We start from the raw sequence: 27964 nt of genomic DNA on the forward strand, positions 1-27964 counted from the left end.
CCCGGTGCCCCGGGAAGGGAGGGCTGGGGATGGGGATCTCCTGGCCAAAATTGGCTCGGTGGCAGCGACGTCCCAGAGAACCCCCAGCCCTCCTACCCCAGCCAGTGTTTGTGCTCCCTTCTGCAACTTAACCCATCGCTTATTAAAAATACCTTTATAGAATATTAATGATCATTATAATAATAACAACAATAATAAATACACTGTATTTGGCAGCTTTCTCCCGAGAGGCAGCTGTGATCTCTGCTTTGATACCAGGAGCCAGGGCTGGGGCTGTGTCAGGAATTTGGGATGGAGGTCAGGGAATGGGCACATTCCCAACCTGCCAGAGCTCCAGCAGCCCTTGGACAGAGCTCTGGGACAGGTTTGGATTGTTGGGGTGTCTCTGCAGGGCCAGGAGTTGGACTGGATCATCTTCAGGGTAACTCCAGTGTTTGGGGTGAAACGCTGCACTGCAAGAGGTTTTCCAGCACTTTCCTCCCCTTGCCATCAACCCCACATACTAATTAAACAAAAAGGCAATTAACAGTTTCGCAGGAAAAGCAGGATGTTAATCGGGTTTCCCAGTTTTCCCTTCTAGGCTGGGAAAAGCCTCGGTTGGTGCTAAAAATCCACCAGATTGCTATGGAAACCCTAAAGGCCGATAATTCATCCTGTCAGGGTGAGATGGGCCCAAACCCGTCCTGGGTTCAGCTCCATCGCCGTCCTGCCTGTCCCTGCCTCACACAGACTGGGAACGTGCTGGGAATTTGGGAGCTGCCAGTGAGGTGATGTGGGGATTAAGGCTGAGAATTGGGATTGTTCAACCTGGTGAAGAAAAGCTTTGGGGTGAGCTCATTGTGGCCTTCAGGACCTGAAGGGACCCCACAAGAAACGTGGAGAGAGACTTGGGACAAGGGATGGAGGGACACGACACAGGGAATGGCTTCCACTGCCAGAGGGCAGGGACAGATGGGATATTGGGAAGGAATTGTTCTCTGGGAGGGTGGGGAAGCCCTGGCACAGGGTGCCCGGAGCAGCTGTGGCTGTCCCTGGATCCCTGGAAATGTCCAAGGCTGGGTTGGATGGAGCTTGGAGGCCCATGGAAGTGGGGGGTGTCCCAGCCATGGCAGGGGTGGCACTGGATGTTCCTCCATGTCCCTTCCATGACTCCATGGTTTTTGTGAGCTCGAAGGCCGATGAGGGCGCCCAGGGCCGTCAGGGGACGCGGTCCCGGTGGCACCGAGCGGGGCTCGGGGGGTCCGGCCGGTACCGGAGTCCCCGCGCTCCTCCCGCCCGCAGGGGGCGCTGCAGCACCGGCCCGCCCGGAGCATGCGCAGTGCGCGCACCCTGCGGGACCGGGGCGGGCCGGACCCACCGGTGCCCGGGACCGCTGCCTGCCACCGGGCTCGGCCCTACCGCCTTCTCCTACTAGCCGAAGCCCCGTGCTCCTCTACCGCTCGGTGATACCGCTCCGAGAGCGGCCTCACCGACCGCGGTGCCGCGGGCCGGTTCCCACACCGGCAGCGGGAGGGGCGGACTTTCCCCACCGCTGCAGCCCGGGCGGGGCGGAGCTGTCGCTGCCGGTCGCTGTTCTCCCGGTGTCGCCTCGCTGAAGTCCCGGTGCAGCCGCGGTGACACGCACGTGGTGCCGGCGAGGCGGAACAGCCTCCCGACCATAGAGTCCGCGGGATAGAGCGGCGCTGCCGCGCACGCGCTCGGCGCAGGCCCCGCCCCTCGGCGGTGCCGCCCTATAAGAGCGCGCCGGCTGACGTCAGCGCTCTCTTCCGCCCGCTCTGCGCTCGCCAGCGAGACAGGGCCGAGCCGCCGCCATTGCCGTGATCCCCCCGCCCCGCAGCTTCCGCCGCCCTCCGCCACCATGGTGAGCCCCCGCCACCCGCCGCCGCTCCCGGCGGGATGAGCGGCCGTCGCGCCTCCCGTATCGCCGGGGATGGCGGGTCCGCGAGCGCCGCGGACCGCACGGCGGCGGCTGCGGCCTGTGCTGCCGGGCTGGGCCGCGGCTGCGGGGAGAGGGTGGGGCGGCGAGAGGGGGCCGGCCCGGGCGGCCGTGACACCCCCGGAGCCGGCAGGACCCGCCGGTGCCGGTGCCCGGGCTGCCGTTGCCCCCCGGGAGCGGCCGCGCTGATGTGGCGGTGCCGGGGACGGGGCGCTGCGGTGCCGTTCGTGTCTTATGTAACGCTGCGGTCTGGGCTGGCACCGGCACCGGCCCGGGCTCGGTATTGCGGGCGATTTGCGCCCAGCACCTGCTGACACCGCGGTTTGAGGGACGCTGGGGCCGGGAGGGGTTGGTGCTGCAGCCCGGCTGCAGCGCCCTCGCTGCGGGTTGTGTTGTCACCCAGGCAGAGTCGGTGTCACCGTGATTATGGCAGGTATTTATGGGAGATTGGGATTCCTTGGAATTGCCAGAGCTGTTTCCGTAGACGCTGAGTCTCCCTTCTCTCCTCCCTCAAGGTGAACTTCACAGTAGACCAGATACGGGCCATCATGGACAAAAAGGCCAACATCAGGAACATGTCCGTGATCGCCCACGTGGACCACGGCAAATCCACGCTGACGGATTCCCTGGTGTGCAAGGCCGGGATCATCGCCTCGGCGCGTGCTGGGGAGACCCGGTTCACCGACACCCGCAAGGACGAGCAGGAGCGGTGCATCACCATCAAATCCACGTGAGTGCCCTCCCCTCAGGCTCCTGCTGTTCCCTGGGCTGAGCTCCGGCAGGACTGGGCTCCTCCAGGAGCTGGAAGAAGGTGCTGTTGGGATCTGGGCTAGTCCAGAAGCTCAGCTCGTGCTCCTGAGGGTTTTGAATGATGGAGCAAGTGTTGATCGGCTTCTGCTCGGTCATTGAGCAGTTCCGTGCTGGGCACTGGGGAAGAAGGAGCTTCATCCCCCCAGTTCAGCCCCAGGATTGTTGGATGTCTCATGGATGCGGTGTGGAGACTCTTGGGAGCATCACTGGGGATGTTCCTGTTGGCTGTGCTGCCACGGGGAGTGTGAGGATGGGCCTGAAAAGGGGTGGAGAACATAGTTTGGATTAATAGGAAAAGCCTAAATCTGTGATTTGGGGTTGGAACCCTTTATGGGTGCTGGAGAACTGCAGGGAGTTGGAGGAGGTTTGGATTCTGGAGGATGTTATGGTTTAGGAAGGGTAGATTGTAGCCTGCGTTCCTGTTATCTCCCACACACTTCAGGAAACCCCGGAGCCCAGCATTTAGGTTGGAAAAGATCTCCAAGGTCATCAACTCCAACCTTGTCAACCAGAGCAGAGCGCTGGGTGCCACCTTCAGTGGCGGCAAAATATTTCTGAGCTTTAGGGAGGAATAACACAGGTCATCATTTTAATAGTTTCTCCTTTCTTTCAGAGCTATTTCTCTGTTCTATGAGCTCTCTGAGAACGACTTGGCCTTCATCAAGCAGAGCAAGGATGGTTCTGGTTTCTTGATCAACCTCATTGACTCCCCTGGGCACGTGGACTTCTCCTCAGAGGTCACTGCAGCTCTGCGAGTCACTGATGGTGCCCTGGTCGTCGTGGACTGTGTCTCTGGTGAGGTTTTCTGCAGCTGGAGCGTATTTTGGGGGAATTTGGAGAGGGGGATAACTCATTCCTAACTGATTGTGCGTTTGGCAGGCGTGTGCGTGCAGACAGAGACTGTGCTGCGTCAGGCCATCGCCGAGAGGATCAAGCCTGTGCTGATGATGAACAAGATGGACCGAGCGCTGCTGGAGCTGCAGCTGGAGCCAGAGGAGCTGTACCAGACCTTCCAGCGCATTGTGGAGAACGTCAACGTCATCATCTCCACCTACGGAGAGGGAGAGAGCGGCCCCATGGGCAACATCATGGTGAGGGGAGGCTCTGAGCGCTGGGCTTGGCTTGAGACCCTTGGGTTACCCTGCTCAGTGGTAATTCCTTAGCCCAGGTGGAGGAGAGGGGGTTCTTGAAGGTGCCTGAACTCCCAGGCTTGGGGCTCTCGCTGGCTCCCCTCCCAAATTTCCTGTTCAAGGCCTGAGCAAATAAAGGCTGGGATTGTTGCCCAGAGCAGCTGTGGCTGCCCAGTCTCTGAAGGGTCCAAGGCCAGGCTGGACAGGGCTCGGAGCGCCCTGGGATCGTGTCCATGGCAGGGGTGGAATGGGATGGTCTTTAAGGTCCCTTCCCACCTGCTCTGCTCTTCCTGGGCTCCTGGGAAGGGAGCAGGGCTGTGGGACACAGGCTCTGAGGAGAAGTTTGTGCTGGACTCCTGCACGCTGGAGCTGTCCATGCCTTCCTGATCCTCCTGGGAAGGGTGGGAATCCTACCTGCATGTGAATCTCCACCTGCTGGGGGTGGAGGAAAACCAGCCCCGTTCTGTGGTGCAAAGCTAAAATGGTGCCTGTCCCAGACCTCAAACGTGCTCGCTGCGACAGAACCGCTTGGGACTCTCGGTGTCCTGAAGCTCCAGTTTGTACTGGAGAGCTTTTGGGATGGGATGGACTGAGGGGTCTGACCCAGCTCTGCTGTCTCCTCTCAGATTGACCCGGTGCTCGGGACCGTGGGCTTTGGCTCGGGCCTGCACGGCTGGGCCTTCACCCTGAAGCAGTTTGCTGAGATGTACGTGGCAAAGTTTGCTGCCAAGGGAGATGCCCAGCTCAGCCCAGCCGAGCGTGCCAAGAAAGTTGAGGACATGATGAAGAAGCTGTGGGGAGACAGGTGAGGAGGGAAAGGTGCTGGTAGGAATTCCAGCTGTGCATGGCAGAGCCTGACACTGCAGGGGATGGGTAAAGGGGGGGAGGATGTGGTTGTGCCTGGTTTAACAGGAGTTAATTCAGACTTGGTGAGTGTTGGAAAGCTGGATAAGGGGGAAAGCAGGAGCTGGCAGTTCCTCAGCAGCCCCTGGCCCTGCCCTGAGCATGCAGAACAAGCTGCGTGTCTATTCGAGTGTGGACATTGTCTGTTTCCTTCTCTCTGCAGGTACTTTGACCCTGCTACTGGCAAGTTCAGCAAATCTGCCACCAGCCCTGATGGAAAGAAACTGCCTAGGACCTTCTGCCAGCTCATCCTTGACCCCATCTTCAAGGTGAGTTCCTCAGGGTTCCTCCTTGTCCGGCTGCTCTGCGCTTCTGTTCCGTGCGTGATGATGGAAAATTTCTTCACTTTGACCTGACTTGTTTGATTGAAGAAATTCAGCTGTCTGACACATCTGGGGGAGGTGTCTCCTGGAGGGAGGCTGGGTGCTGAGGAGGAGCAGGAATTCTCTGCAGGTGCAGTGGTGCAGCTGCTCCAAACTGGGTCACAGCAGCGCTCCCAACGGCTGCTCTTGTCGCAGGTTTTCGATGCAATCATGAACTTCAAGAAGGAAGAGGCGGCTAAACTGATCGAGAAACTGGACATCAAGCTGGACAGTGAGGACAAGGACAAGGAGGGCAAGCCCCTGCTGAAGGTGAGGCTGGTCTGAGTCCTCTGGGGAGCAGCTGAGCAGTTGTGCTGCTCCAGCTGTGTCAACATCAGGAGGCGGGGAGGGACGGGGAGGTGAATCCCTGTTGAGAGCGCTCTGACTGGGTCCTGCTGCTCTGCCCAGGCCGTGATGAGGCGGTGGCTGCCAGCTGGAGATGCCCTGCTGCAGATGATCACCATCCACCTGCCTTCCCCTGTCACAGCCCAGAAGTATCGCTGCGAGCTGCTCTACGAGGGCCCCCCCGATGATGAGGCTGCCATAGGTAGGACGAGCTGCTGCTCTTTGCTGCCAGGCCTCAGCTCCAGTGTGCCTGTAACCCTCCACGTGCACAGCTCGGCAGTGTCTGGAATTGAGTCTAGCTTTTTTAGCATGGATCCAACAGTTCTAGTGGCGCTCAGCCTGGATTTGTTGCAAACATCTCTTGGTGATGTGATCTTCCATGGAATCACAGAATGGATTGGGTTGGAAGGGATCTTGAAAGTTCTCCAGCCCCATCCCCACCCATGGCAGGGACACCTTCCTCTGGCCCAGGCTGCTCCAAGCCCCATCCAGTTTGGCTTTGGGCACTGCCAGGGATCCAGGAGCAGCCACAGCTGCTCTGGGCACCCTGTGCCAGGGCCTGCCCACCCTCACAGGGAGCAATCCCTTCCCAATATCGCATCCAGCCCTGCCCTCTGGCAGTGGGAGCCATTCTCCATGTCCTGTTGTCCAGACAGGCTGGCCCCTCGGGCTGGGGCAGTGGGTGCTGGTCTTGAGCTGGGTTTTGGGGTGGCTGCCAGATACATCAATAACTCTGGACTAAGCTGATCACTCTCCTCCTCCCAGGCATTAAGAACTGTGACCCCAAAGGCCCCCTGATGATGTACATCTCCAAAATGGTGCCAACCTCTGACAAGGGACGTTTCTATGCTTTTGGCCGTGTCTTCTCTGGTCTCGTCTCCACTGGCTTGAAAGTCAGAATCATGGGACCAAACTACACACCTGGCAAGAAGGAAGATCTGTACCTGAAGCCAATTCAAAGGTGTGTCCTGGCTGGGGTGTCGAGGGGTTCAGGTTTGGGGTTCTGGTGCTGTCTCATGTCTCTTCTGTGTCTGAGGCCTGTCGAGGTGCCTGAGTGGGATCTCCTCCCCTTCCCAGCCTCACTAATCCAGCTTTGCCTTTAGGACCATTCTCATGATGGGCCGCTACGTGGAGCCCATTGAGGACGTGCCTTGTGGAAACATCGTGGGGCTGGTGGGCGTGGACCAGTTCCTTGTGAAGACTGGAACCATCACCACCTTCGAGCACGCCCACAACATGAGGGTGATGAAGTTCAGCGTCAGCCCCGTGGTGCGCGTGGCCGTGGAGGCCAAGAACCCGGCCGACCTGCCCAAGCTGGTGGAGGGGCTGAAGCGCCTGGCCAAGTCTGACCCCATGGTGCAGGTGAGTGGCAGGAATGGATCCAGGGGTGCTGCCTCCAGTACTGGCAAAGTCTTGAGTGTTGGTCCCTGCCTTGCGCCCTGGCTGGCGCTGTGCCACCCCCAGATTAGTGGGGGGAACATGTGGAAGTAGCTCTATGGGTCAAACGTAGAAAACCCATGGAGAGTTGCTGGTGTTTGTGGCTGTGGTTCATTCTGAAGCTTCACCTGCTGTTCCTGGTGTTGGCAGTGCATCATCGAGGAGTCTGGGGAGCACATCATCGCTGGCGCTGGGGAGCTGCACCTGGAGATCTGCCTGAAGGACCTGGAGGAGGACCACGCCTGCATCCCCATCAAGGTAGAGAGGCTGAGTGGTGGCTGAGCTCGGGGTGGGGCTTTGGCCGGGTTTGGTGCCTCACACGCCCTCTGTCCCCGCAGAAATCGGATCCCGTGGTGTCCTACCGCGAGACAGTCAGCGAGGAGTCCAACGTGATGTGCCTTTCCAAGTCCCCAAACAAACACAACCGGCTGTACATGAAGGCCCGGCCCTTCCCCGACGGCCTGGCCGAGGACATCGACAAGGGCGAGGTGTCGGCGCGGCAGGAGCTGAAGCAGCGGGCGCGGTACCTGGCCGAGAAGTACGAGTGGGACGTCACCGAGGCCAGGAAGATCTGGTGCTTCGGGCCCGACGGCACCGGCCCCAACATCCTCACCGACATCACCAAGGGAGTGCAGTACCTCAACGAGATCAAGGACAGCGTGGTGGCCGGCTTCCAGTGGGCCACCAAGGAGGTGAGGGGTGGTGTCCTGGTCTGCGTACACATCCTTGTGTTTTTTAAGCTTCTCATGGAGCAGAAAGCGGCATCTGAACAGTCCAGGTGAATAACACAGCTGGCCTCAGAAGGAGAGGTGCTCAGAGAGGCCTGACAGGGATCTGGCCGTACCTACCAGTTATTTTCAGGTTAGACAGGAGAGGGCTGCAGGATAAGTTGACAGACTGAGAACAGCAACAGGGGGAATTAATTTTCTTGCACAGCACTGAGTTTCAGTCTGAAGGAGATTCCAAGCCAGCAACTTCTGTGACGTTACTGGGACAAAAAACCAACATTTCCCTTGGCCAAATACTTGGGTTTCAGCACCATAAATGTGTGACAGCTGTTGTGGCTTGAACTTCAGAGCTGATCATGAGGATGCTGCAGGGGTGGGAGCTGGTGCTCCCCAGATCCCTTAGGTTGGGAAAGACCTCCAAGAGTCCAAGCTCTGTAGGTTTGAAGGTTCATCCCTCAGCGAGGTTGAGTGGCTCCTGGGTGGGCCCTTGCTGCTCCAGGGAGCTCCTGTGAGCCAGGGGAGCAGCAGCCCCGTGTGGGGGCCCTGAGTGCCCCGGGGTGGCACTGTGTGACCCTGTTGTCCCCTGGCAGGGGGTGCTGTGCGAGGAGAACATGCGCGCCGTGCGTTTCGACGTGCACGACGTCACCCTGCACGCCGACGCCATCCACCGCGGCGGCGGCCAGATCATCCCCACGGCCCGGCGCTGCCTCTACGCCTGCGTGCTCACGGCCCAGCCACGCCTCATGGAGCCCATCTACCTGGTGGAGATCCAGGTGAGGAGCCTGTCCTGGAGTGCCAGAGCCCCCAGGGAAGGGGAAGGGGGGACAGCGGGTGGGCGCAGTCCTGACCCCGCTCTCCCTCGCAGTGCCCGGAGCAGGTGGTCGGAGGCATCTATGGGGTGCTGAACAGGAAACGTGGCCACGTGTTTGAGGAGACCCAGGTGGCCGGGACCCCCATGTTCGTGGTCAAGGCCTACCTGCCTGTCAACGAGTCCTTCGGTGAGTCCTGGAGCCGCCCTGGGCGGGAGAGCCTTGGGAAGGACCTGGAGAGATCCCTGAGTTGAGCTGTTCACCTGTCACTGAACTGTCCCCAAGCGCTGCATCCACACGGCTTTGAAACCCCTCCAGGGGTGAGGACTCCAGCACTGCCCTGGGCAGCTGTGCCAGTGCTTGACCATCCTTCTGGAGAAACTTTTCCTAATCTCCTGCTCTCCCCTGGTACAACTTAGACCTGTTTCCTCTCATCCTGTCAAGTGTTGACTGGGAGGAGACCAAGGTTGCAGAACATTTTGGGTTGGATGGGACTTCTCAAGGTCTTCTGGTGCTACACCTGCCATGGCAGGGACACCTTCCACCATCCCAGGCTGCTCCAGCCTGGCTTTGGGCACTGCCAGGGATCCAGGGGCAGCCCCAGCAGCTCCGGGAATTCCATCCCAGCTCCTCCCCACCCTCCCATCCAGGAATTCCCTCCCAATATCCCATCCATCTCTGCCCTCAGGCAGTGGGAAGCCATTCCCTGTGTCCTGTCCTTCCCTGTGCTTGTCCAAAGTCCCTCTCCAGTTTTAGGCCCTTGGAAGGGACTTCAGGGAACCTTTTTTCCATTCCCACCTCATACTGGTTGGGATCTCGGGAGGCGTTTGAGGGCTGCTCCGGGTTCCTCTGCTCTATCCGTGAAAGCAACATTGAACTGCGCCCATTCCTGTCTGACCTTTTCTCTTTCCCCTCCCAGGTTTCACAGCAGATTTGAGGTCCAACACGGGAGGCCAGGCCTTCCCCCAGTGCGTCTTTGACCACTGGCAGATCCTGCCCGGGGACCCCTTCGACAGCGCCAGCCGGCCGTGCCAGGTGGTGGCCGAGACCCGCAAACGCAAAGGGCTGAAGGAAGGAATCCCCGCCCTCGACAACTTCCTGGACAAACTCTAATGAAACTCATGGAACTCTGGGAGAACAGGAAAAAATTAATTAATTAGCGTTATCACCCATGCCCGCCAGGGGCTAGACGCCTGTGACCACCATCTTGTTAATTAAATGGGTTTCATAGCGATTTTGAGAACTTCAAATGAGGAAAACAAACAAAAAGGAAAAAAAAAAAAAAAGCCTTATAGGTTTCTGTGTTGCACATGACTCATCTTTGCCATTGTAACTAAAACATTTCCACTAGATCTGCCCAATTCTGTATTTATTTGACTCAAAAAAAAAAAGAAAATACTGCTGCAGAATGGCCCAGAAGAGGGGGTGGGACGTGCTTAAATCAAAAAGGGAGGGCAAGGAAAACAGGGGGAGAGAGAAAGAGTGAGGGGATGAGGATGCCTTATCTGCAGCGTGACTGTCCGTCGTGCCCATCGCCGCCTGTATTAGTGCCACTGGAATTAATAAAATTGGATAAATGGTGACGAAAATTGAATTTTTTGGGGTTGATTTTAAGGGCGAGGGTGGCGCCACCAGCGCGCGCCCACCCTTGGCCCCGCCCACCCTCCCGGCGGGGCGGGGCCAAGGGTGTGCGGGGCCGGGATAATAAGTGGTGGGTGGGTGTGGCCAAGGGTGGGCGGGGCTTGGGTAATAAGCAATGGGTGGGCGTGGCCTCGTGCGGAGGTAGGCGGGGCCTGCTGTGGTGGAATGTGGCGGCGCGCGCGGCGGCGGCGGCCCAGGTTGGGAGCGGGGCCCGGTGCGAATGAGGGGTCTGTGAGGGGCGATGTGGGGCCGGGAGGGGCTGTGAGGGTGGGAGAGGGGGGATGGAGGATGGGTGGGTGGGGTGGGGAGGGAGGGATGGCGCGGGGAGGGGTGTGTGGGGTTGAGGCCTGTGGGGTGGGGTGGGGAAGGGAGGAATTGGGGGGGTTGTGGGGCCTGTGGGTCGGGAAAGGGGTGGGGAGGGACTGAGGGGTTGTGGGGCCTGTGGGATTGGGAGGGGCAGTGGGGTTGGAAAAGGAGGGGTGGGGATTAGGATGGGTGGGATGCGGTGAAGGGAAGCGATGGGGAGGGATTGGGGGGCTGTGGGTGTGAGAGGGGCTCCGGGGAACTGGAAATGGGGAGGGGCTGTGGGGATTGGGTGGGGGGCTGTGGGGCAGGGAGGGTCAGCAGAGGGTTGGGATAGGAGGGGAGGTGGGCCAGGAAAGGGATGAGGAGGGTTGGGTGGACAGCGGGTGTGGGGCCTGTGGAGCAGGGAGAGGCTGTGGCCCCTTCTCTGTCCTCCTTCCCTGCTCCATCCCTGGGCTTTGGGGTGTGGTGAGACCGGGGGGCATCCCCGGGACGAACCCGCGGCACCGCCCAGCCCGGGGCTGTGCAGTCCCCGGGGATCCCTGTGCCGGGTGTCGGTGTGAGCTCCTGGGACACAGCCCCCCCTTTTCCCGGTGCCACAGGTGCTGATCTCGGGCTGCTCCCCGCTCCTGATATCCAGCGCTGGCAGCGCCGGGGCGGCTCCCGCTCCAGAGGGCTCCGCAGCCATGTCCACCTTCCGCCAGGAGAGCGTGGAGGATTTCTATGAGATGGGAGAGGAGCTGGGCAGGTGAGGAACATCCCGCTGCATTCTGGGGGGGCTTCCATGGCTGCACCCCCAGCCGGGAGCTTCACTGGATCCGGCTGCTGGATCTCCTGTGGTGTCCCTGTGCCCCCTCTGTAGGCAGCAGGGCCAGGGCTGTGCAGAGTCAGATAAGAGATTAAAAAGCAGATAGAGATTAAAAAGAAAAGTGTTAATTAACGTTTGTGCCGGTGGAGCTCCCGTCCGGGGCTGGCAGCTTCCGGCCCTCCTCGATGGCTGCGCCTGGCCTGGAGCCTGTGGGAGGGATCCAGGGTGACTCAGAGCCTGCGGATGGGATTTAATCAGCCGGGATGCAGAGGCGGCAGCGGGGGGAGCTGCTTTGGGATCCTCCAGCGCTGCCTCGGCCGTGCCAGCCCCGCTCTGTGGCTCCTCCTCGGAGGCCTGGGCAGCAAAAGAGTTTTGGGTCACTTAAGTGGCAAAGCAGAGGAACTTCCAGGGGTTGCTCCGTGTTCTCTTGGCCCTCTGTGGCTGTGGTTGTTTGTGAGCCCATGGATGAACCCCCCCAGGGCTGTGTGTGTCCCTGGCCCTGGTCCAGGGATGTATAAAGCTATAAAGGAGTCTCGGGTCCAGGTGCAGTCACTCTGATTTCAGGCATTTCCCCCTCCACCTGCTTTCTCCATCAGAGGTTTAGGGTCTCCTGGGACCACCGGGCTCTGGGATCTGCTCCTGGGGCCTCCTGGCTTGGAATGGGGGCTGAAGGGCATCTCCCACCCTGGGTGATCACAGCAGCACCTCAACAGCCCAGGGAGAATTGGCATTCCACATTCCTGGGAGGAATTTCCTTCCTCCACCCGGGGTGGTGCAAAGCCGGGGAGCAGATGGGCATCACCAGATCCCAGTTCATGGCATTCCCCGGGGGGAAACGGCGTCCTGCAGATCCCCAGCCTGCAGCTCCTTCCCTTGCCCCACAGCGGCCAGTTCGCCATCGTCCGGAAGTGCCGGGAGAGGAAGACGGGCCTGGAATACGCGGCCAAGTTCATCAAGAAGCGGCGGCTGTCGTCCAGCCGCAGGGGCGTGAGCCGCGAGGAGATCGAGCGCGAGGTGGACATCCTGCGCGAGATCCAGCACCCCAACATCATCACCCTGCACGACATCTTCGAGAACAAGACCGACGTGGTGCTCATCCTGGAGCTGGTGTCCGGAGGGGAGCTCTTCGATTTCCTGGCCGAGAAGGAATCCCTGACGGAGGAAGAGGCCACCCAGTTCCTCAAGCAGATCCTGGACGGGGTGCACTACCTGCACTCCAAGCGCATCGCCCACTTCGACTTGAAGGTGAGCTCTGGGAGCTGCAGCTGCCCTGTGTCCAGCTCTGGGAGAAGGGATGAGCCCCCAGGTGAGCTCTGGGAGCTGCAGCCACCCCGTGTCCAGCACTGGGAGAAGGGATGAGCCCCCAGGTGAGCTCTGGGAGCTGCAGCCACCCCGTGTCCAGCTCTGGGAGAAGGGATGAGCCCCCAGGTGAGCTCTGGGAGCTGCAGCCACCCCGTGTCCAGCACTGGGAGAAGGGATGAGCCCCCAGGTGAGCTCTGGGAGCTGCAGCCACCCCGTGTCCAGCTCTGGGAGAAGGGATGAGCCCCCAGGTGAGCTCTGGGAGCTGCAGCCACCCCGTGTCCAGCTCTGGGAGAAGGGATGAGCCCCCAGCTGGGGTCTGGAAATCAGAGCTGAGAAGTGGGGGTCAGTGCACTCCTGCAGTGCAGTGGGGCTGGTGCTTGGGATCTCTCCCAATTTGAGGCACATCCTCTGGAATGAGGAGCCCAGCTCCCACAGGCTGGTGTGTAGGGACAGAGCCAGCTCCTCTCCCCACCACAGCCAGAGAACATCATGCTGCTGGACAAGAATGTGCCAAACCCTCGCATCAAACTCATCGACTTCGGGATCGCCCACAAGATCGAGGCTGGGAATGAGTTCAAGAATATCTTTGGGACCCCAGAGTTTGTAGGTGAGCGTTCCTGGGGGCTCCTCAGGGTGCTGAAAGCTTTGGATTAATCCTGGAGGAGACACCCAGCACTCCGGTGCTGCTGCCAGGGTGTGTCCATGGGGCCAGGCTTCCTTCCCCCACAATAAACCCATTTTCTCCCCTTTGCTCCTAAAGCCCCAGAAATCGTGAACTACGAACCCCTGGGGCTGGAGGCCGACATGTGGTGAGTGATTTCCCTCCCGAGATCCTTCCCATGGCCCCAGCAGCCAACCCCCTCGTGCCTCTGTGTGACTTCAGCCTCCTCTCCCTTTCTCTTCCAGGAGCATCGGGGTCATCACCTACATCCTGTGAGTATGAGGCAGCCCTGGAGGGGACAGGGCTGCAGGATCAGCTCCCCCACCTCAGGCTGGAGCCTTTTTGGGGTGTCCCAACCCTCTCTTTTCTCAGGCTGAGTGGAGCCTCCCCGTTCCTGGGGGAGACAAAGCAGGAGACGCTGACCAACATCTCTGCTGTCAACTACGACTTCGATGAGGAATATTTCAGCAACACCAGCGAGCTGGCCAAGGACTTCATCCGCCGCCTGCTCGTCAAGGACCCCAAGTGAGGGACAGGGAGCAGAGCTGGGGGTTCCTCTGGGAGAGGGGACAGCCCCCCCTGCCCAGCCTGCTGTGTACAGGCAGCTCCCCCTCTCCTGCCTGAGCCAGGGTGGGGTGAATTCTGGGATCCCCCGAGGGTGCAGTAGCTCCACTGAGGTTTGGGAGGGTTTGAGCTGGGCCCCCAGGGCTCAGGGTTTGGGAAGGAGCAGAGGAGTTGGGAGGCTCCCACGGATGCTCTGCCTGTGTTTCTCTTGGGAGGCAGTTTGAGGAGTTGGGGGCTGGATGCAGCTCCTGCCTGGGGGGGCCCTGAGTGCAGCGAGTTTGTCCAGGCTCAGCCAGACCCCACAGGATCCAAGCTGCTGTCCCAGGGCTTTAACAGGGAAATCAGAACAAAGCCTCTGTCCTGATCCCAGCCTTGCTGTGTTTGCAGGAAGCGAATGACCATCGCCCAGAGCCTGGAGCACCCCTGGATTAAGGTGAGAAGTTAAAGAATTGGCACTTTTGGGGTGTCTGACCCCCCGGGGCTGGGGCTCTGCTGCTCCCTCACCCCCACGGGGGCCGGTTGGGTGTCACTGCAGCCACCGCTGTCCCTGCCACAGGTGATCAAGAGGAGGAACGTCCGCAACGAGGACAGCTGCAAGAAGCCCGAGCGGCGCCGGCTGAAGACGACGCGCCTGAAGGAGTACACCATCAAATCCCACTCCAGCATGCCCCCCAACAACACCTACATCAACTTTGAGCGTTTCTCCAAGGTCATGGAGGAGGTGGCTGCGGCCGAGGAGAGCCTGCGGGAGCTGGAGAGGAACAAGAAGTCCTTCCAGGAGGACATCGAGGCGCTGCTGTCCATCTACGAGGAGAAGGAGTCGTGGTACAAAGAGGAGAACGAGAGCATCAGCCAGGACCTGCGGCAGATCCGGCAGGAGCTGCAGAAGACGGAGGCGCTGAAGAAGCAGGCGCAGGAGGAGACCAAGAGCGTGGTGCAGGCGGCCAACGGGCTCAAGCGGCGCTACCGCAAGCTGGAGAACCACTACGAGGCCCTGGCCAAGCAGGTGGCCTCGGAGATGAAGTTTGTGCAGGAGCTGGTGTGGTCCATCGAGCGGGAGAAGCTGCAGAGCAGCGAGGGCGACGGCAGCATCCGCTAACGCGCCGGCCCCGGGGGCTCTGCTGCTCCCCGGACCCCCTGCTCGCCCCCGGGCAGCGTCCCCTGGCCCTGCCGCTGTGCAGGGGGTGCTTGTGCCTCCCTGGAGCCCCTGCCTCGGGGGGCTGGGGCTGTGCCACCCTGGGGTTTGGCTTCCTGCGTGCAGCTCCCTGTGCCTGGCTCGTGTCCCCACGCTCCCCGTCACCGCGCTCTGGGCCGTTTGTGCCCCCACCCAGGTCCCCGAGCTGCCCCAGGGGGGTTTGGTGGGCAGAGCCCCCCTCTGCACCACTGCAGCCACGCGTGGGCTGGGACCAAGGACTCACTCTGCAGCCCTCGGGTGGCCCCTGTGCCCCCTGTTCCCCCCAGGGTGCTGCAGCCCTTGTCCCCTGTCCCAGCCCTGGCTCCCCCTTTCCCAGAATAAAGGTTTCTGTGTAGCCTCAGCTCCTGCCGTGGCGGGACGGGGTTGGGAGGGGGATAAGGATGTGCCCTGTGGTGACAGCTCCCCCACTGGGCTCCCAGCCCAGAGGGATTTCCTTCATTTGCGGGGGGAAATGCTTTTTTTTTCCTACAGAGACCCAGTGCTGGTGGGGGAACTCGCTGGGGGTGTGGAGGGTGATGTTTGTGGGGCGTTCCCAGGTTTGGGGAGCCAGGTCCCAAAGCACCACGTTCTGGGGAACACCAGAGCAGGGAGGGTTCCCCTGGGAGCACCCAGGGCTTTCTGACTGCCTGTGGCCCCACAGAGCCAAGATCCAGCTGAATTTGATCCGGGGGAATCACCAGCCAAATCCCAGTGGATGGCAGGCATCCCCCTGGCTGGCCAGGGTGGTGTCACCTCCAGGCCCAGGGAGCTTGCTCCATTTAGGATTTGTCACTCTGCTGTGGCCCCTGGGGGGATCAGGGGGGCTGTGCCCCATGTCCCTGTCCCTGCTGACGTGACAGCAGGTGTAGGTTTCATCCCCGTCCGTGGGACACGTGGACCTGCTGAGAATTTAATCTGCCCCGGTGTTCCCTGCCAAGGCTCCCATGGCGTGACTGGGGCTGTCCCAGTGTCCAGCACAGCCACAGGCTCCAGCCACGCTGAGGGGACAGCCGGGGGGCTTGGAGCCCTCAGCGTGCCCCATCCAGGCCCTGTGCCCTGGGGAGGCTTTGGGCTGTGGATTTGGACGGAGTCCCTGCAGCAGAGGGTGAAGGGATGTATGGAAATCCTACGGTCCTGGCTGCTGCCGAGTCAGGGAAAGTTCACATAGTGAGAATCCTTCCCGGATTCCCTTCGTGCCGAGGGTTTGGGTTTCACACTCCCAAAAGGCTCTTGGAAGTCACTGGTCATTCACCCCGGCCCTGGAGCAGCAGGGGATCTCACCCACGTGGATACACAAAAGGACACCAAAATAGCTCTAAAAAAGCAGAATTTGGGGTGTGATTCATGATTTCATGATGCCTGTAGGAACTGGTGTAGGGAATGAACAAGATGTGCTGCCCAGGGGATTCTGGTGCTGTCACCAGGATGTTCTGCTCCAGTTCCCTCTTTGCACCCCACAACATTTCCTTCTCTGTGGACAGAGACACCAAAATGCCTTTTTTAGGCTTCAATTTCTGCTTCCCCGACTTTGGCAGGAGATGGGAGCGAGGGCTTTTCCCTTATAAGTCTTCACAAACCCCAAACACTTTTGCAGGGCTTAATCCAAGCCCTGGAGGCCTGGGGAAACACCACGGGAAGCAGGGCTGCAGCCCCTGGGAGCCCGTGGGGAACGTTCCCTGTGGGAAGGAGGGTGCTGGGTCCCAGCAGGGTGTCCCTGCCCCTGGCACGGTGACAGCAGAGTGGGGTGGGTGTCCCCAGGCACGTTCGGTGCTGCTCACCAGGAAATCTCCCTTTTTATAGCCTGGGGAAGCCAGCAGGAGCCAGAGCCCTTTCTGGCCATGGCATCCCTGCTCAGGACAACTGGGAAATCATTGGAGTAGGACAAGGACAAGGAGGTGGATCTGGCCACCCCCTCGGTGGGTTTTTGGGTGACTCCTCACTAATCTGTGGCAGCTGCTTTTCCAGAGCACTGTTTCTAATTCAGGCCCCAAAATCTTGGGAAGGGACCCCTCCACAGCCAAGTAATTCCAGTGCCTGAGAGCTCCCAGGGTTTGTATGGACAGGCAGGGATGGCACTGCTCTCTCCCACGCTGAAATTGGGGTGGTGTTTTAGCTTTAATGCCTGAAATTGTTCTTAGGGAAGCAGTTTTAATTTCTCATTCCCTGAGAAATCGCCCCTGTTCACATCATGGATTTAAATTTACAAACTGAGCCATCCCCACCCGGCTGGGGCCTGTGTGAGCACCCAAACCCAACCAGTGACACGTGGAAAGAGCTCTGAAGCCACCCAGGGCTGGAATTTCAAACACCCCAGAAAAAGGGACTGTTGTTGTGTTTTGGATGAGCTCCATCGCAATTTTTATTGCAATAAAAGCTGAGTGATGAATTAAATCAGCACCTCAAAAGGAGGCTGAAACGGATTTTTACTGAATTGATGAGGTTACAAACAAGCCTTGCACGAAGCCTTCCTGTCTGCAGGAGCTCTCTTGTTTTCCCAGCACAGCTCTGCTTGTTCTGCTATAAAAATGCTGTTTCCAACTTCTCTGTAAGCCAGTGGAATATAAAATAATTACAAAAAAAAAACCCACAAGGCAATCCTGTCCATGTGGTGGGAATAAGTTATCCTCAGTTTTCAATTATATACAGAAGGGACTTGCCACAGGGCAGTGGGAGGAGTTCACACAAATATCCCCCATTCCCACTTCCAAGTATTATTTACATCGCGCTGTACACGGCTCTTCCCGAACTTCCCAGACCCTGGAAAGCAGGAAGGGGAAAAGGGTGAGATCCAGGCTGTTCCCAGCACAGCCCCTCGTGTCCCAGCCCTCTGGATTTTAGTTACCTATGAGCAATTTAAGAGCTTGTTGTGAATATCTTCAAAGACTTGGTTGTAGAGTTCATCCCTTGACTTCAGGCCATCTAAATAAACTGGGAGAAAAAAGGGGGAGTCAGGCTGGGGCTTCCCATCAGAACAAGATTTTGGGAGATTAATTTTTAAATATTTCATATTTTACTGACCCAAAGGACAGCTTGTTTTCCTACTGGGAAAACAGAACCATCCTGAAATCATAATGGCCTGTGAAGTCCTTACTCCATTATAAATTCCTTCCTTTTCTTTTTAATTTTTTTTATCCCCTCTAAGTCCTTGAGAGTACAAAGATAAGGGAGTAAGTTCTTAGCTCTAAAACTGCCTGGATTTATCCAAAGTAGGCCAGGATTACAACTTGGGAGTAAAAATAGCACTTTGCATCATCACAGTGGAAGTTTCCTCGAATGAAATCACCCAATTCCTTAAATTCCAACCCCAAGGCTGAGGGATTTGTGTTTGGGACTTACCCACATCCACCCCAGAGTCCTCCATCTCCTTCCTGTGTTTGAGGTACATGGGCCAGACGTGGCCATCAAAGAGGCCCGGGGGGTCGGGGACCGTGTAGTTCCGTGTACTGGGAAAAAACAGCACGGAAAAGGAATGTCAGGAGGGCCTGAGCTTTAGGTTGGCTATTGGGAATTAAAATTTTAACTGAAAGGATTGTAAAGGATCAGCACAGGCTGCCCAGGGCAGTGGTGGAGCTGCCATGCCTGTGTTTGGAAAGGATGGATGTGGCACTTGGGGACGTGGGCAGTGGTGAAGGGCTGTGGCTGGACTCGATCTCGGAGGTCTTCTCCAACCCCAGCCTGTGATGCCAAGCTCACCACAGCAAATTCCCTTTGTCCACTTCTATTCAAATCCAATTCATGACACCAATACATCCCAGAAACTGCATTCCCAACCCTGGAAGCGTTCAAGGCCAGGCTGGAGCAGCCTGGGATGGTGGGAGGTGTGGTGGGATGAGATGATCTTTAAGGTCCCTTCCAACCCCAACCATTCCAGGATTCCATGACCAAGAGCAAAGTAAAGGAGCAGAGGGAAGGAGTGGATGCACAGCCAGGAATGTTCTCACCTCCTCCTCCTCTTGCACTCGTCGTACGGCACTGCCAGGTAGTAGCGAAGGTCAAACAGCTCTATCAGAGGTCTGGGGAGAGGACAAGGACACAGCGTGGAGATCTCACTTTTAGTGACAGGAAAAAGCATGAAATCACCCCAGACACCACAAAAATCCCTCTGCCTCTATGGGACTTGTGTCTGTTGAAGACAACACATGGGTAAGTGCTTCCCTCACGGGTCTGTTAACTCAAAACCATGGAAAACTTCTTTCTGAAGGCCCAAGCAGGGACTTTTCCCACCCAAACATCTGCTACTGGTCCTGGAAGGGATCAGAGGGGATCCTGTGGAGGATCAGGCACTGGGCTGGGAACCCTGGCTCTTCCTGGATCATTCCAAATCAGTTTGCAGCAAAATCTGGGACAGGGCAACTCCTCAGCTTGTGTTCATGGGAGTGTCCAAGGCCAGGTTGGACAGGGCTTGGAGCTGGATGGGCTTTGAGGCCCCTTCCAAACACTCCCCTGGAGTTCAAGGCTGTGCCCTATATCATTAATTTTACATTTTACAGCAGAAAACCCTCAGGGGTGAGAAATTCAAAACAAGGCAGGAAGGGGAAATTAGCCAAAAGGGTTTTTTTGCTCTGGCACGGGGGATTTAAAGATCTTCCCTGGCAAACCATGAAGAGTTCTCCAAACCTTACTTGTAATTATAAAGCAGGAAGCCTTCAATGACCAATACATGGATATCTTGGGAGGTTGGCTCTCTAGAGCCAGGTGTGACATTCACCCCGTGCGAACGGGCAAACTTCACTGGGTTCTCAATCCAGGCCCGCACGGTGCTCACCATTGCCTCCATATCCAAGGAATCCAACACTAGTCAGGAGAAAGGGGGTGGGTGGGAAAAAGGGACACCATCAAACACCATCAAACACCACGGGCTCGAAAGGATGAAATAGATTGAGCTTGGTAAAGTTACAGTTACGGAAATTTACTGTTAAAGCTTTTAATAATGAAAAAGAAATACTTAGGAAAGGAATATACATTACTGCATCCTATAGGGAACACTGCTCTTACCATCCCATTGTTTAAAGCCGTCTTCCCCGACTTCTATTTGATCTTGTGGCTGAAATATAGTGAGCAATAAAACATTGCTGCAACCTCAGCGGGATCAGTTCCCTCCGATGCCATCAGCACCTGGCCACTACTGCAACACACAACCACCCCTGGGCACTGCCTGGGGCTGCAGAACATTCACATTCCCAGCTTTCCCCACCCCAAGTTGCTCTGGAAAGTTCCCTTGGCTCACTCAAACCACTTTGGATAAAGACTTTTACGTTAATCACTGGATACATTGTTTGTTATACAATACTACAGAGCATTGTTTTTAAATGTAAGGATTTTAAAGTGCAAATACAGTTAAACAAGTGCTAGAATGTACATTTTTTTTAAAGAACAGGTATTTGAACTCCTCTACTACAAATGCAGATGGGCATAGCAGCACTTTGGTTGCTCAGTTACTGCTTTCCTCATCCTGGCATTCACTCTAAAGAGAAGTTACAGATTTTTATGGAGAATCAAACAGAATTCCTCCCCCAAGGGCTCCTAAGTGATCAAATCTGCGCAGGACAGACTGAGCACACGATGCTGGGGCTGGAGCACTTCATGTTTTGGGGATGACCCACAACTGCTCCAAGCCCATTCCTGCATCTCTTGGACTTCCACACCTGGTGGGGTCCAGGGATATCATCATTCCCATGAAATGGTGCAGGGTTAGGAACATTCTGCACTCCCAGACAGAAGGCAGCGAGTGTCTTCTGCATTAATCTCTGCAATACTTTAATTGGGTTTTGATATAGATCTAGCAAAGCTCCCCCATGAAACCTCCTTTCTGTATTTAAACCAGCATAGAGGTGCTTAAATCCTAAAGCATCATTTAGCAGTCTCATTATTAGTTTAATAAAATAAGGTGGGAAATCCCAATCTAGAGAAAATCATGAGCAGTAAATAACCTCTGCCTGATATCAGTAGTAAATTTAAATCTGTTGTGAACACTTAAAGGTGGTTTTTCTGCGACTGGACTGAGCGGGGTCATAGCAAGCTCCTGTGGCATTTATAAAGGTCAGGAACTCCCCACCTGCCCAGTCATTTAAAAATTAAATATATATATATTTAAAAAAACCCACAAAACCAGAAAGCTTGTGGCTCCTAAACTGTCAAAACTGACTTGCCTTGCAGTACAATTAACGCTGCAAGGAAGAGGGGATTCAACTTACCTTGAAGAAATCATCCTGATGGACGACGCAGCAGTTGGGGAGCGCCTTGATGAGCCTGTTGGTCAAGGTGGTTTTGCCACCATTGGTGACCCTGCACAGAGCGGGGAGAGACAGAGATGGAAGAATCTCATTAGAACCGGATCTGGGAGCCACCGGGACCCCCGGTTGGACAGACACCGCTGAAGGAGCGGAGCCCTGAGGTATCCGAACCCCGGCGGGAGTCCCTGAGGGGACCCGAGCCCCTGAGGGGACCCCGGCACTGACCCTGAGGGACCCCAACCCCGCCCCCGTTTGAATTTCCCGCCCTTCCAGCGCCGGCCGTCGATTGGCTGCGACCACCCCGGTCCCGCCCCCTCCCCGACTGCCGATTGGCTGTGGCAGCCCCAACCGGCCCCGCCCCTTCCAGCGCTGCGCGCCCGCGTGTAACGGCCACGCCGGTTCCCGCGCGCGCGCAACGGCGGCGCTGAGGTAAGCGCGAGGGGCCGCCATGGCCGGTCCCTCACAGAACCGGGGCTCCTGAGGGAGCGCGGGGCCGCCATGGCCGGTCCCTCACAGAACTGAGGCTCCTGAGGGGAACGGGAGGCCGCCATGGCCGGTCCCTCACAGAACCGGGGATCCTGAGGGGAACGGGAGGCCGCCATGGCCGGTCCCTCACAGCCGCGGCCCCGTTGCTCAAGATGCCCTCGCTCCCTCATAACTCGCTTAATGTAAAAGCCCTGAATAACTTTCCTCTCCCTTGTCTTGTTCCTCCTTTTTTTCGTCCCGAGCCTGTGTAAATCCCTCGGTCGCATATTATTAATATATTATCATTCTAATAACCTGTGTTACCCCTCACTGTTTCCCGAACTCTCACCCTGTCCTAGCACAAACCCACCTTAAATCCTGCTTTTTAATTTGAAAATCAATGCCCTCTATACACCACCATCCCATTTTATTAGAAACGGGATTTTCCCCCTCTTCGTTTTTCAGAGAAAATTTTAAAATAATATTTTTTGCCTATCTGGCCTCTAAATTTACTTGAGAGTGTTTTTGCCATCTCAGCATCCCTCCTGTTAAGCCTCTAAAAGGATATATAAAACTATGGATGAAAGTAGCTCTAAAAATATATAAACGTGCAAATTGTATCTATAAATATGTATATAGCACAAATAAGTATATAAGATATATATAAAGTGTATCTAAAATATAGCTAAGTCTGTATAAAGGGATGTGCTGCCCTGCAAAACTCTGTTGAAGCAGCATCCATCCTTTTAATCCTATAAAAATATATAAAAAAAGATATTTAAATAAAAGTACATATTAAGATACATGTTGAAGTATATATAAAAGTGTATGTCACCCTGTGGAGCTCTCTTCATTTAAGCATCACGAATTAACACTCAGCAAGTTGCATCATCTCCCAAACCCTGTATCCCGAATATTATTTTATAGCCAGATAAATACTCCCCAAATTAAAACAGGAAAAACATTATATATCCCAGATTTTAGCAGGCACTTACCCTCCGATGCCTATAATATATTTCATTTTGCCGAGTCGCCTCTTGAGCCGGAATGTGGCGAGGAAGGGGGGGTGGAAAAAAACCCAAATTTGGGAAGGCTGAAAGAACTTTCAGCGGAACAAAAACTCCGCTGTTCCCTCTTTTCCCTCTTTTCCCTGCTCCTGCTCTGCCTCCCCGACCCTTTCATTGAGGAAAAGGCGATTTTGGGGCGGATTTATAGGGCCGTGTCCCCGCCCCGGAGGAGCCCTGTGACCATCATGAGCCGCTATGTCACGTTTTGGGCAGGTCCGGCCAAGCCTCAATGTCACATTTTTGGGAGAGATTCAGCCCAAACCTTCCCGGGGCACATCCTGAGGGGGGTCCAACACCCCAATGTCACATTTTGGGGGGGGTCCAACACCCCAATGTCACATTTTGGGGGGGGTCCAACACCCCAATGTCACATTTTGGGGGGGTTCAACCCCATAACGTCGCTTTTTGAGGGGGTTTACCCCCCCCCCCCAGTGTAACATTTTGGGCAGTTTCAACCCTCTAATGTCACATTTTGGGGGGGGTTCAACCCTACAATGCCACATTTTAGGGGTTCAGCCCCATAATGTCATATTTTAGAGGGGTGTAATGCCCCCAGTGTCACATTTTGAGCAGTTTCAACCCCACAATGTCACAGTTTGGGGCAGGGGGGTGGTTCAAGTTACATTTTGTGGGGTTCCAACCCTCTCATTCCATTTTTTTGGGGGGGTGAGGGAGGTTCAACCCCCCAATACCACATTTTTGGGGGAATTTCATCCCCGCTGTGTCACATTTTCAGGGAGTTTGAACTCCAGTGTGACATTTTTGGGGCTCATCCCAGCCCCATGTCACACTCTGGCCCTGCACCTGTCCCTCTCCCTCGCTGGCCCCGTGCGCTGCCGTCACCATCGTGGCCAAAAATAACTTTTTGGCCAGCTTTTCCTTTTCCTAAATTAGTCATGGGGCAGGTGGAAATGTCACCCCCACCACCATCCCCTCGGGAGCCCGGCGAGCCGCAGAGGTGTGCGGGATATAATTAAGTCGTGATTTTTTTCCTTTGCTGTCTCCCCTCCTTTATTCCCCAATTCCCATCTGATTGTTTGAAACTCGTCCAGCAGTGGCACGGGAAGGATTTTTCTCTAAACTCCTGAAAAACAAAAAGAAAAAAAAAAAAGGTGGGAGGAATTAAATTTTAATTTTTTTTGGTTTTTTTCCTTTTCAGTTAAGCTGTTCAGAGAAAGGAATGTGGAGTGAATCTTCCCGGAATGTCTCTTTACAAGGAATTTTTTGAACAGTTTGTTTTTTGTAAATAGACACAAATTCCTAAACTATTATCTCTCCAGAGAGCCTCCTCCTCCCCAGTTAACTCACATAAAATAAGGCTTTTTAAGGTAAGTTAACTCAACACCTTGTGGAACCTGTGCTTTAATTTGAATTATTCCAGATGTTTCTTAATTGGGGTTCTCTGAGCAATATCAGGCTTTTCAACCATATTTTTTTAAGTTGATAATGTGCATTTTAAAATAATATCTTGCCTTGTTCTCCCTTTTTATAAAACCACTGTGGCAGGATTAAAAGGTCACAGTTAAAAATATTAAAGGTTCCTTGTCCTGCAGTGGGGTGGTAAAAAAATCAGTAAAACCAAATTCGTGTATTTGGGGTCCTGTTTGTCATTTTGCCTTGGGGTCTTCAGCTTTCACAGTGTAAAATCCAAATATCCAGGATTCCAAGGGAAGTTTCTGAAGGAATATATGTGTGTATATATATATATATATTTAGATATTTCCTATTTAATAAAGTATAGGATCCTCCAGATCTTTTGGGTTCTGGCATCTTCTTTGCCTCATTGTGCCCCATGGCACCATCCCACTCCTTATTCCTATCCTCATTATCTTCAGGGTACTTCTCCTCAAATTGTGTTTGACATCATTAACTTTTATTCAGACCTGCTCCTGAGCTGTGTTTAACTTGAATTTTTTTCTCTTTCAGGCCTGAGGAAGGAGGTTTGTGGCTTCAAACCTCCTTTGTCTCAGCCCAGCTGTGTCCGTTGAGCTAAAATAAAAATAAAAATGTTGTTTTTCTCTTCAAAGCTGTTTCTGCTCCTCAGCCACCAGGCCAAAGCCAAGTGCTAAAATGAGCTGCTCATGAATAAACATGAGCTTCAAATTAGGTAAATTTTAACTGTCAGAGGTCAAGATTCTGGAGGTTTTGGAGGGAAGATATTGAAGGTAAGAAAGGAAATCGGTTTTAAGGTAGAACCTGGTGATTTTATGGGTGTGAGTACAGCTAATGAGCTTTCCCAGTCTTAATTCCAATGTTCCCACTGTTATTATTATTATTATTATTATTAGGGGAAATATTAATAAATAATTTGGGTTTTCCTGGAGGCACCCCTTGCTCTGTCAGCATCAATTCCAGGGTAAAATGATAATTCCAGAGAAATCTGGAGCTTGGATCCTCAAGTTTGAGCAAACTCAGGGAAGTTGAATTTCCAGCCCTGCTGGACATTTCCAGGGTATCCCCACATCACCCCTCAACTGACAAAGGTAAAAAAAAATTGCTGAATTGTCCTCAAATTGTCTCCTACTCAAGAGTTTTATGCCTTTTATTGCTTTTCTCGCCCATTCCTGAACTAGGAAGTTGTCTGGGTTAAGAAATCCAACTCCAGGGATTATTTTACCGCATTTGACCTCATGTGAAGGGAAAAAGAAACCAAGAGGCTCCAAAATTGTGTCAAAGGTCCGAGGGGACACCGACCCCGGCCACCTCTGCTCCAGTTCTCTTTGCACTGCAGACCTGCTAATCCAAGTATTTTTGGAAAATTCCATCCCAGTGAGTGAAATTTGCATTCTGGCCAGTTGGATTTGCCTGCAGGGACGCGGCTCGGGGATACAGGTGGGGTTTTTACCCTTGGGAAAGGGTGAAACAAATGAGGATTTGGCCAAAGCTGAACCAAAAGAAACAAGGAACCATTAGTGTTGGAAGCAGACAATGATTGTGGTGGATGGTTTGGGATCAGGGAATCCAGAGCAGTGTCCCACTATCTCCATAAGGAATGTCAACACTTCTGTTCCTTCTGGGAACGGGAGGATTGAAGGACACGGGACTGTTTGTTGTTGCTGTTGGGCTTTGTTGAAGCTCCCAGCTGCAAACCCCATTCCTCAGTGTAAAACTCATTTCTCCTCGATGCAAAAGCTCATTTAAAAACTCATTTCTCCTCAGTGTAAAAGTTCCTTTTCCTCACTGTAAAAGCTCATTTCTCCTCAATGTAAAAGCTCCTTTCTCCTCACTGTAAAAGCTCATTTCTCCTCATTGAAAAGCTCATTTCTCCTCATTTAAAAGCTCACTTCTCCTCATTTAAAAGCTCCTTTTCCTCAGTATAAAACCTCATTTTTAAACCTTTTGCTCAGCCCCTCAGTGCTGTTCCTTTCCCCACTTTGTTTTCAGGCTCCTCGGGGTATTTTTCCTCTCTCCCCTATTCCTGCTCAGCCAGCAGCCACGCTGGGAGCTGGAATTCACCCACATAGCTGGAATTCCCAGATTCCTGCCTGGCCTGGGAGCTGCTGCTCCTCTGGAGGTGCCTGCCTGTATTTGGAGCTCCCATTCCAGCTGGCTCCTTCCTTCCCAGCAAAACCCACCTCAGCCCAACAACTGCCGGCCCTTAACCCTGCCCAGCTCCAGCAAACTTCACCCAAACCACTAAAATATGAGTTACGCAAATGCCAGATGTTCAGAAAGGCTTTTTTTAGCCCCGTTTCTGGGCGAGCTGCACGTTGGTCATCTGAAACTTCCTTTTTTTGGGGCTTGTTTATGGCAGAGATACGTTATCTGCCTGACACTTTACTCATACAAATGCCATTCACCAGGGAGTCTGAATCAAAGACAGGCAATGTTCCCTCTCAAAATGTTATTTTTAGAGTACTAATGTTTACTAAAAGTTCATATAAATATTCTTTGTTCAAACTCGGCTAAATTTAGCAGGGGGCAGTTTAATATTCACGGAGCCATCGGGACATTATTCCCCTGGGATTGTTTAGTTCCTGGGTGCCTGCTGACCTTTCTGCTGCAGAAAGTGACTCATTTCTTCTGCGGCTTTAATTCAGAATTTTAATCCTCCCCTAATCATAAGACATTGTTTATGGGATGAGCAAGGTTATGCCAAGGTTATGCCTGCCTGGAGGGGACATCAGAGGCAAGAAATGGGAGTCATTTTCACTTGGGAATGTTGAAATTTGGAGTTATTTATTCTTTGCAGGACTCTGGGGGAGTTGGGTGGCTCAGAGTCGTTCTCCAAGGCTGGAGAGCTTCCCAAGGCTCCGTGTTTGAAGGAGAACAGGGAAGCAGAACCATCCGGAGAGGAGAATTTGCCATGAGCCTCAGTGAGGGCAGCAGCTCAGAGCGAGGGAAATGAGGGCAGTGGAATAGCAGAGTTAATTAGTGTGAGGTTTAAGTGGCTGGAACCTCCTCCTGGTGGCTCCCAGCCAGGAGCTGCCACCATCAGGGTGACATTCCGGCTGCTGGAGATCCCGTGGGAGAGCTCACATGGAGGGCTTGGACAAGGCAGGGCTGGGGCCGAGGAAAAGACAGAGGAGAAAAAAGAATGGTGGTTTCTAGACTAGTGGTTCTAGACTGGGTTCCAGACGTGCGGTTCTAGACTAGGTTCTAGACTCGGTTCTAGATCGGTTCTAGATCGGGTTCTAGAGCGGGTTCTAGACTCGGTTCTAGAGCGGGTTCTAGACTCGGTTCTAGAGCGGTTCTAGATCGGGTTCTAGACTCGGTTCTAGAGCGGGTTCTAGACTCGGTTCTAGATCGGGTTCTAGACTCGGTTCCAGAGTCATGGTTCTAGATTGAGTTCCAGACACTGTGGTTCCAGACACTGTGGTTCCAGACTTGTGGTTTTAGACTTTTATTATTATTAAATAATATAAATGTAAATAATTTGGTTTTTCCTGGAGGCACCCCTTGCACTGTCACCATCAATTCCAGGGTAAAATGATAATTCCAGAGAAATCTGGAGCTTGGATCCTCAAGTTTGAGCAAACTCAGGGAAGTTGAATTTCCAGCCCTGCTGGACATTTCCAGGGTATCCCCACATCACCCCTCAACTGACAAAGGTAAAAAAAATTGCTGAATTGTCCTCAAATTGTCTCCTACTCAAGAGTTTTATGCCTTTTATTGCTTTTCTCGCCCATTCCTGAACTAGGAAGTTGTCTGGGTTAAGAAATCCAACTCCAGGGATTATTTTACCGCATTTGACCTCATGTGAAGGGAAAAAGAAACCAAGAGGCTCCAAAATTGTGTCAAAGGTCCGAGGGGACACCGACCCCGGCCACCTCTGCTCCAGTTCTC

The 27964-nt window shown here is 54.8% G+C and overlaps 3 protein-coding genes, 1 long non-coding RNA gene and 1 other non-coding gene across 6 annotated transcripts; 4 read left to right on the plus strand and 1 right to left on the minus strand.

Annotated features, from left to right (window-relative positions):
• Positions 1 to 1676: 1676 nt before the first annotated feature.
• On the plus strand, positions 1677 to 10049 carry EEF2 (eukaryotic translation elongation factor 2). Its single transcript, XM_005531636.2, has 15 exons — positions 1677 to 1861; positions 2452 to 2666; positions 3360 to 3541; positions 3626 to 3837; positions 4503 to 4681; positions 4943 to 5048; positions 5298 to 5411; positions 5550 to 5688; positions 6252 to 6447; positions 6590 to 6848; positions 7074 to 7181; positions 7262 to 7615; positions 8242 to 8424; positions 8517 to 8649; positions 9380 to 10049. Exons 1-15 carry the CDS (start codon positions 1859 to 1861, stop codon positions 9571 to 9573), a joined length of 2577 nt encoding a protein of 858 aa, XP_005531693.1. The 5' UTR covers positions 1677 to 1858; the 3' UTR covers positions 9574 to 10049.
• Positions 5100 to 5168, plus strand: LOC148182501 (small nucleolar RNA SNORD37). The gene has a single exon (XR_015774644.1). It is a non-coding gene; the product is annotated as a small nucleolar RNA SNORD37 (small nucleolar RNA).
• Positions 10050 to 10210: 161 nt separating the features above from the next.
• DAPK3 (death associated protein kinase 3) lies at positions 10211 to 15274 on the plus strand. 2 transcript variants are annotated; one of them, XM_088067660.1, is made up of 9 exons: positions 10211 to 10298; positions 11007 to 11152; positions 12097 to 12457; positions 12992 to 13121; positions 13275 to 13323; positions 13421 to 13447; positions 13548 to 13700; positions 14127 to 14172; positions 14296 to 15274. In XM_088067660.1, the coding sequence occupies exons 2-9, from the start codon at positions 11091 to 11093 to the stop codon at positions 14836 to 14838; spliced, it is 1371 nt and encodes a 456-aa protein (XP_087923786.1). In that variant the 5' UTR covers positions 10211 to 10298; positions 11007 to 11090; the 3' UTR covers positions 14839 to 15274. The 2 variants fall into 2 exon arrangements, with proteins under 2 accessions (XP_087923786.1, XP_087923787.1); XM_088067661.1 differs by having other exon boundaries at positions 10246 to 10328.
• Positions 15275 to 17319: 2045 nt separating this feature from the next.
• NMRK2 (nicotinamide riboside kinase 2) lies at positions 17320 to 22786 on the minus strand. Its single transcript, XM_005531638.3, has 8 exons — positions 22607 to 22786; positions 21108 to 21198; positions 19909 to 19957; positions 19536 to 19707; positions 18855 to 18926; positions 18250 to 18356; positions 17756 to 17841; positions 17320 to 17670 (listed from the first exon to the last, which is right to left on the minus strand). Exons 1-7 carry the CDS (start codon positions 22630 to 22632, stop codon positions 17756 to 17758), a joined length of 603 nt encoding a protein of 200 aa, XP_005531695.1. The 5' UTR covers positions 22633 to 22786; the 3' UTR covers positions 17320 to 17670.
• Positions 22787 to 23578: 792 nt separating this feature from the next.
• On the plus strand, positions 23579 to 25441 carry LOC106628636 (uncharacterized). Its single transcript, XR_001332047.2, has 3 exons — positions 23579 to 23636; positions 23838 to 24006; positions 24605 to 25441. It is a non-coding gene; the product is annotated as an uncharacterized LOC106628636 (long non-coding RNA).
• The last annotated feature ends 2523 nt before the right edge of the window (positions 25442 to 27964 follow it).

The sequence above is a fragment of the Pseudopodoces humilis genome, chromosome 28, assembly GCF_049639895.1.
Source record: "Pseudopodoces humilis isolate 2021_Gansu_Grassland_sample_001 chromosome 28, ASM4963989v1, whole genome shotgun sequence".
NCBI lineage: Eukaryota > Metazoa > Chordata > Aves > Passeriformes > Paridae > Pseudopodoces > Pseudopodoces humilis.

What these genes read in the sequence shown, in the direction of transcription:
- EEF2 (XM_005531636.2), top strand. An exon ending in GCCCCATGGGCAACATCATG is followed by an intron (nt 3,838 to 4,502) that starts GTGAGGGGAGGC and finishes GTCTCCTCTCAG; the next exon opens with ATTGACCCGGTGCTCGGGAC. An exon ending in ACGCCTGCATCCCCATCAAG is followed by an intron (nt 7,182 to 7,261) that starts GTAGAGAGGCTG and finishes CTGTCCCCGCAG; the next exon opens with AAATCGGATCCCGTGGTGTC.
- NMRK2 (XM_005531638.3), bottom strand. Translation starts at nt 22,632, where the DNA reads ATGAAATATATTATAGGCATCGGAGG. An exon ending in CGGCTTTAAACAATGGGATG is followed by an intron (nt 19,708 to 19,908) that starts GTAAGAGCAGTG and finishes TCTCCTGACTAG; the next exon opens with TGTTGGATTCCTTGGATATG. An exon ending in GAGTGCAAGAGGAGGAGGAG is followed by an intron (nt 18,357 to 18,854) that starts GTGAGAACATTC and finishes GTTTTTTCCCAG; the next exon opens with TACACGGAACTACACGGTCC.
- DAPK3 (XM_088067660.1), top strand. Translation starts at nt 11,091, where the DNA reads ATGTCCACCTTCCGCCAGGAGAGCGTGGAGGATTTCTATGAGATGGGA. An exon ending in TGGGACCCCAGAGTTTGTAG is followed by an intron (nt 13,122 to 13,274) that starts GTGAGCGTTCCT and finishes TTGCTCCTAAAG; the next exon opens with CCCCAGAAATCGTGAACTAC. An exon ending in CTGCTCGTCAAGGACCCCAA is followed by an intron (nt 13,701 to 14,126) that starts GTGAGGGACAGG and finishes CTGTGTTTGCAG; the next exon opens with GAAGCGAATGACCATCGCCC.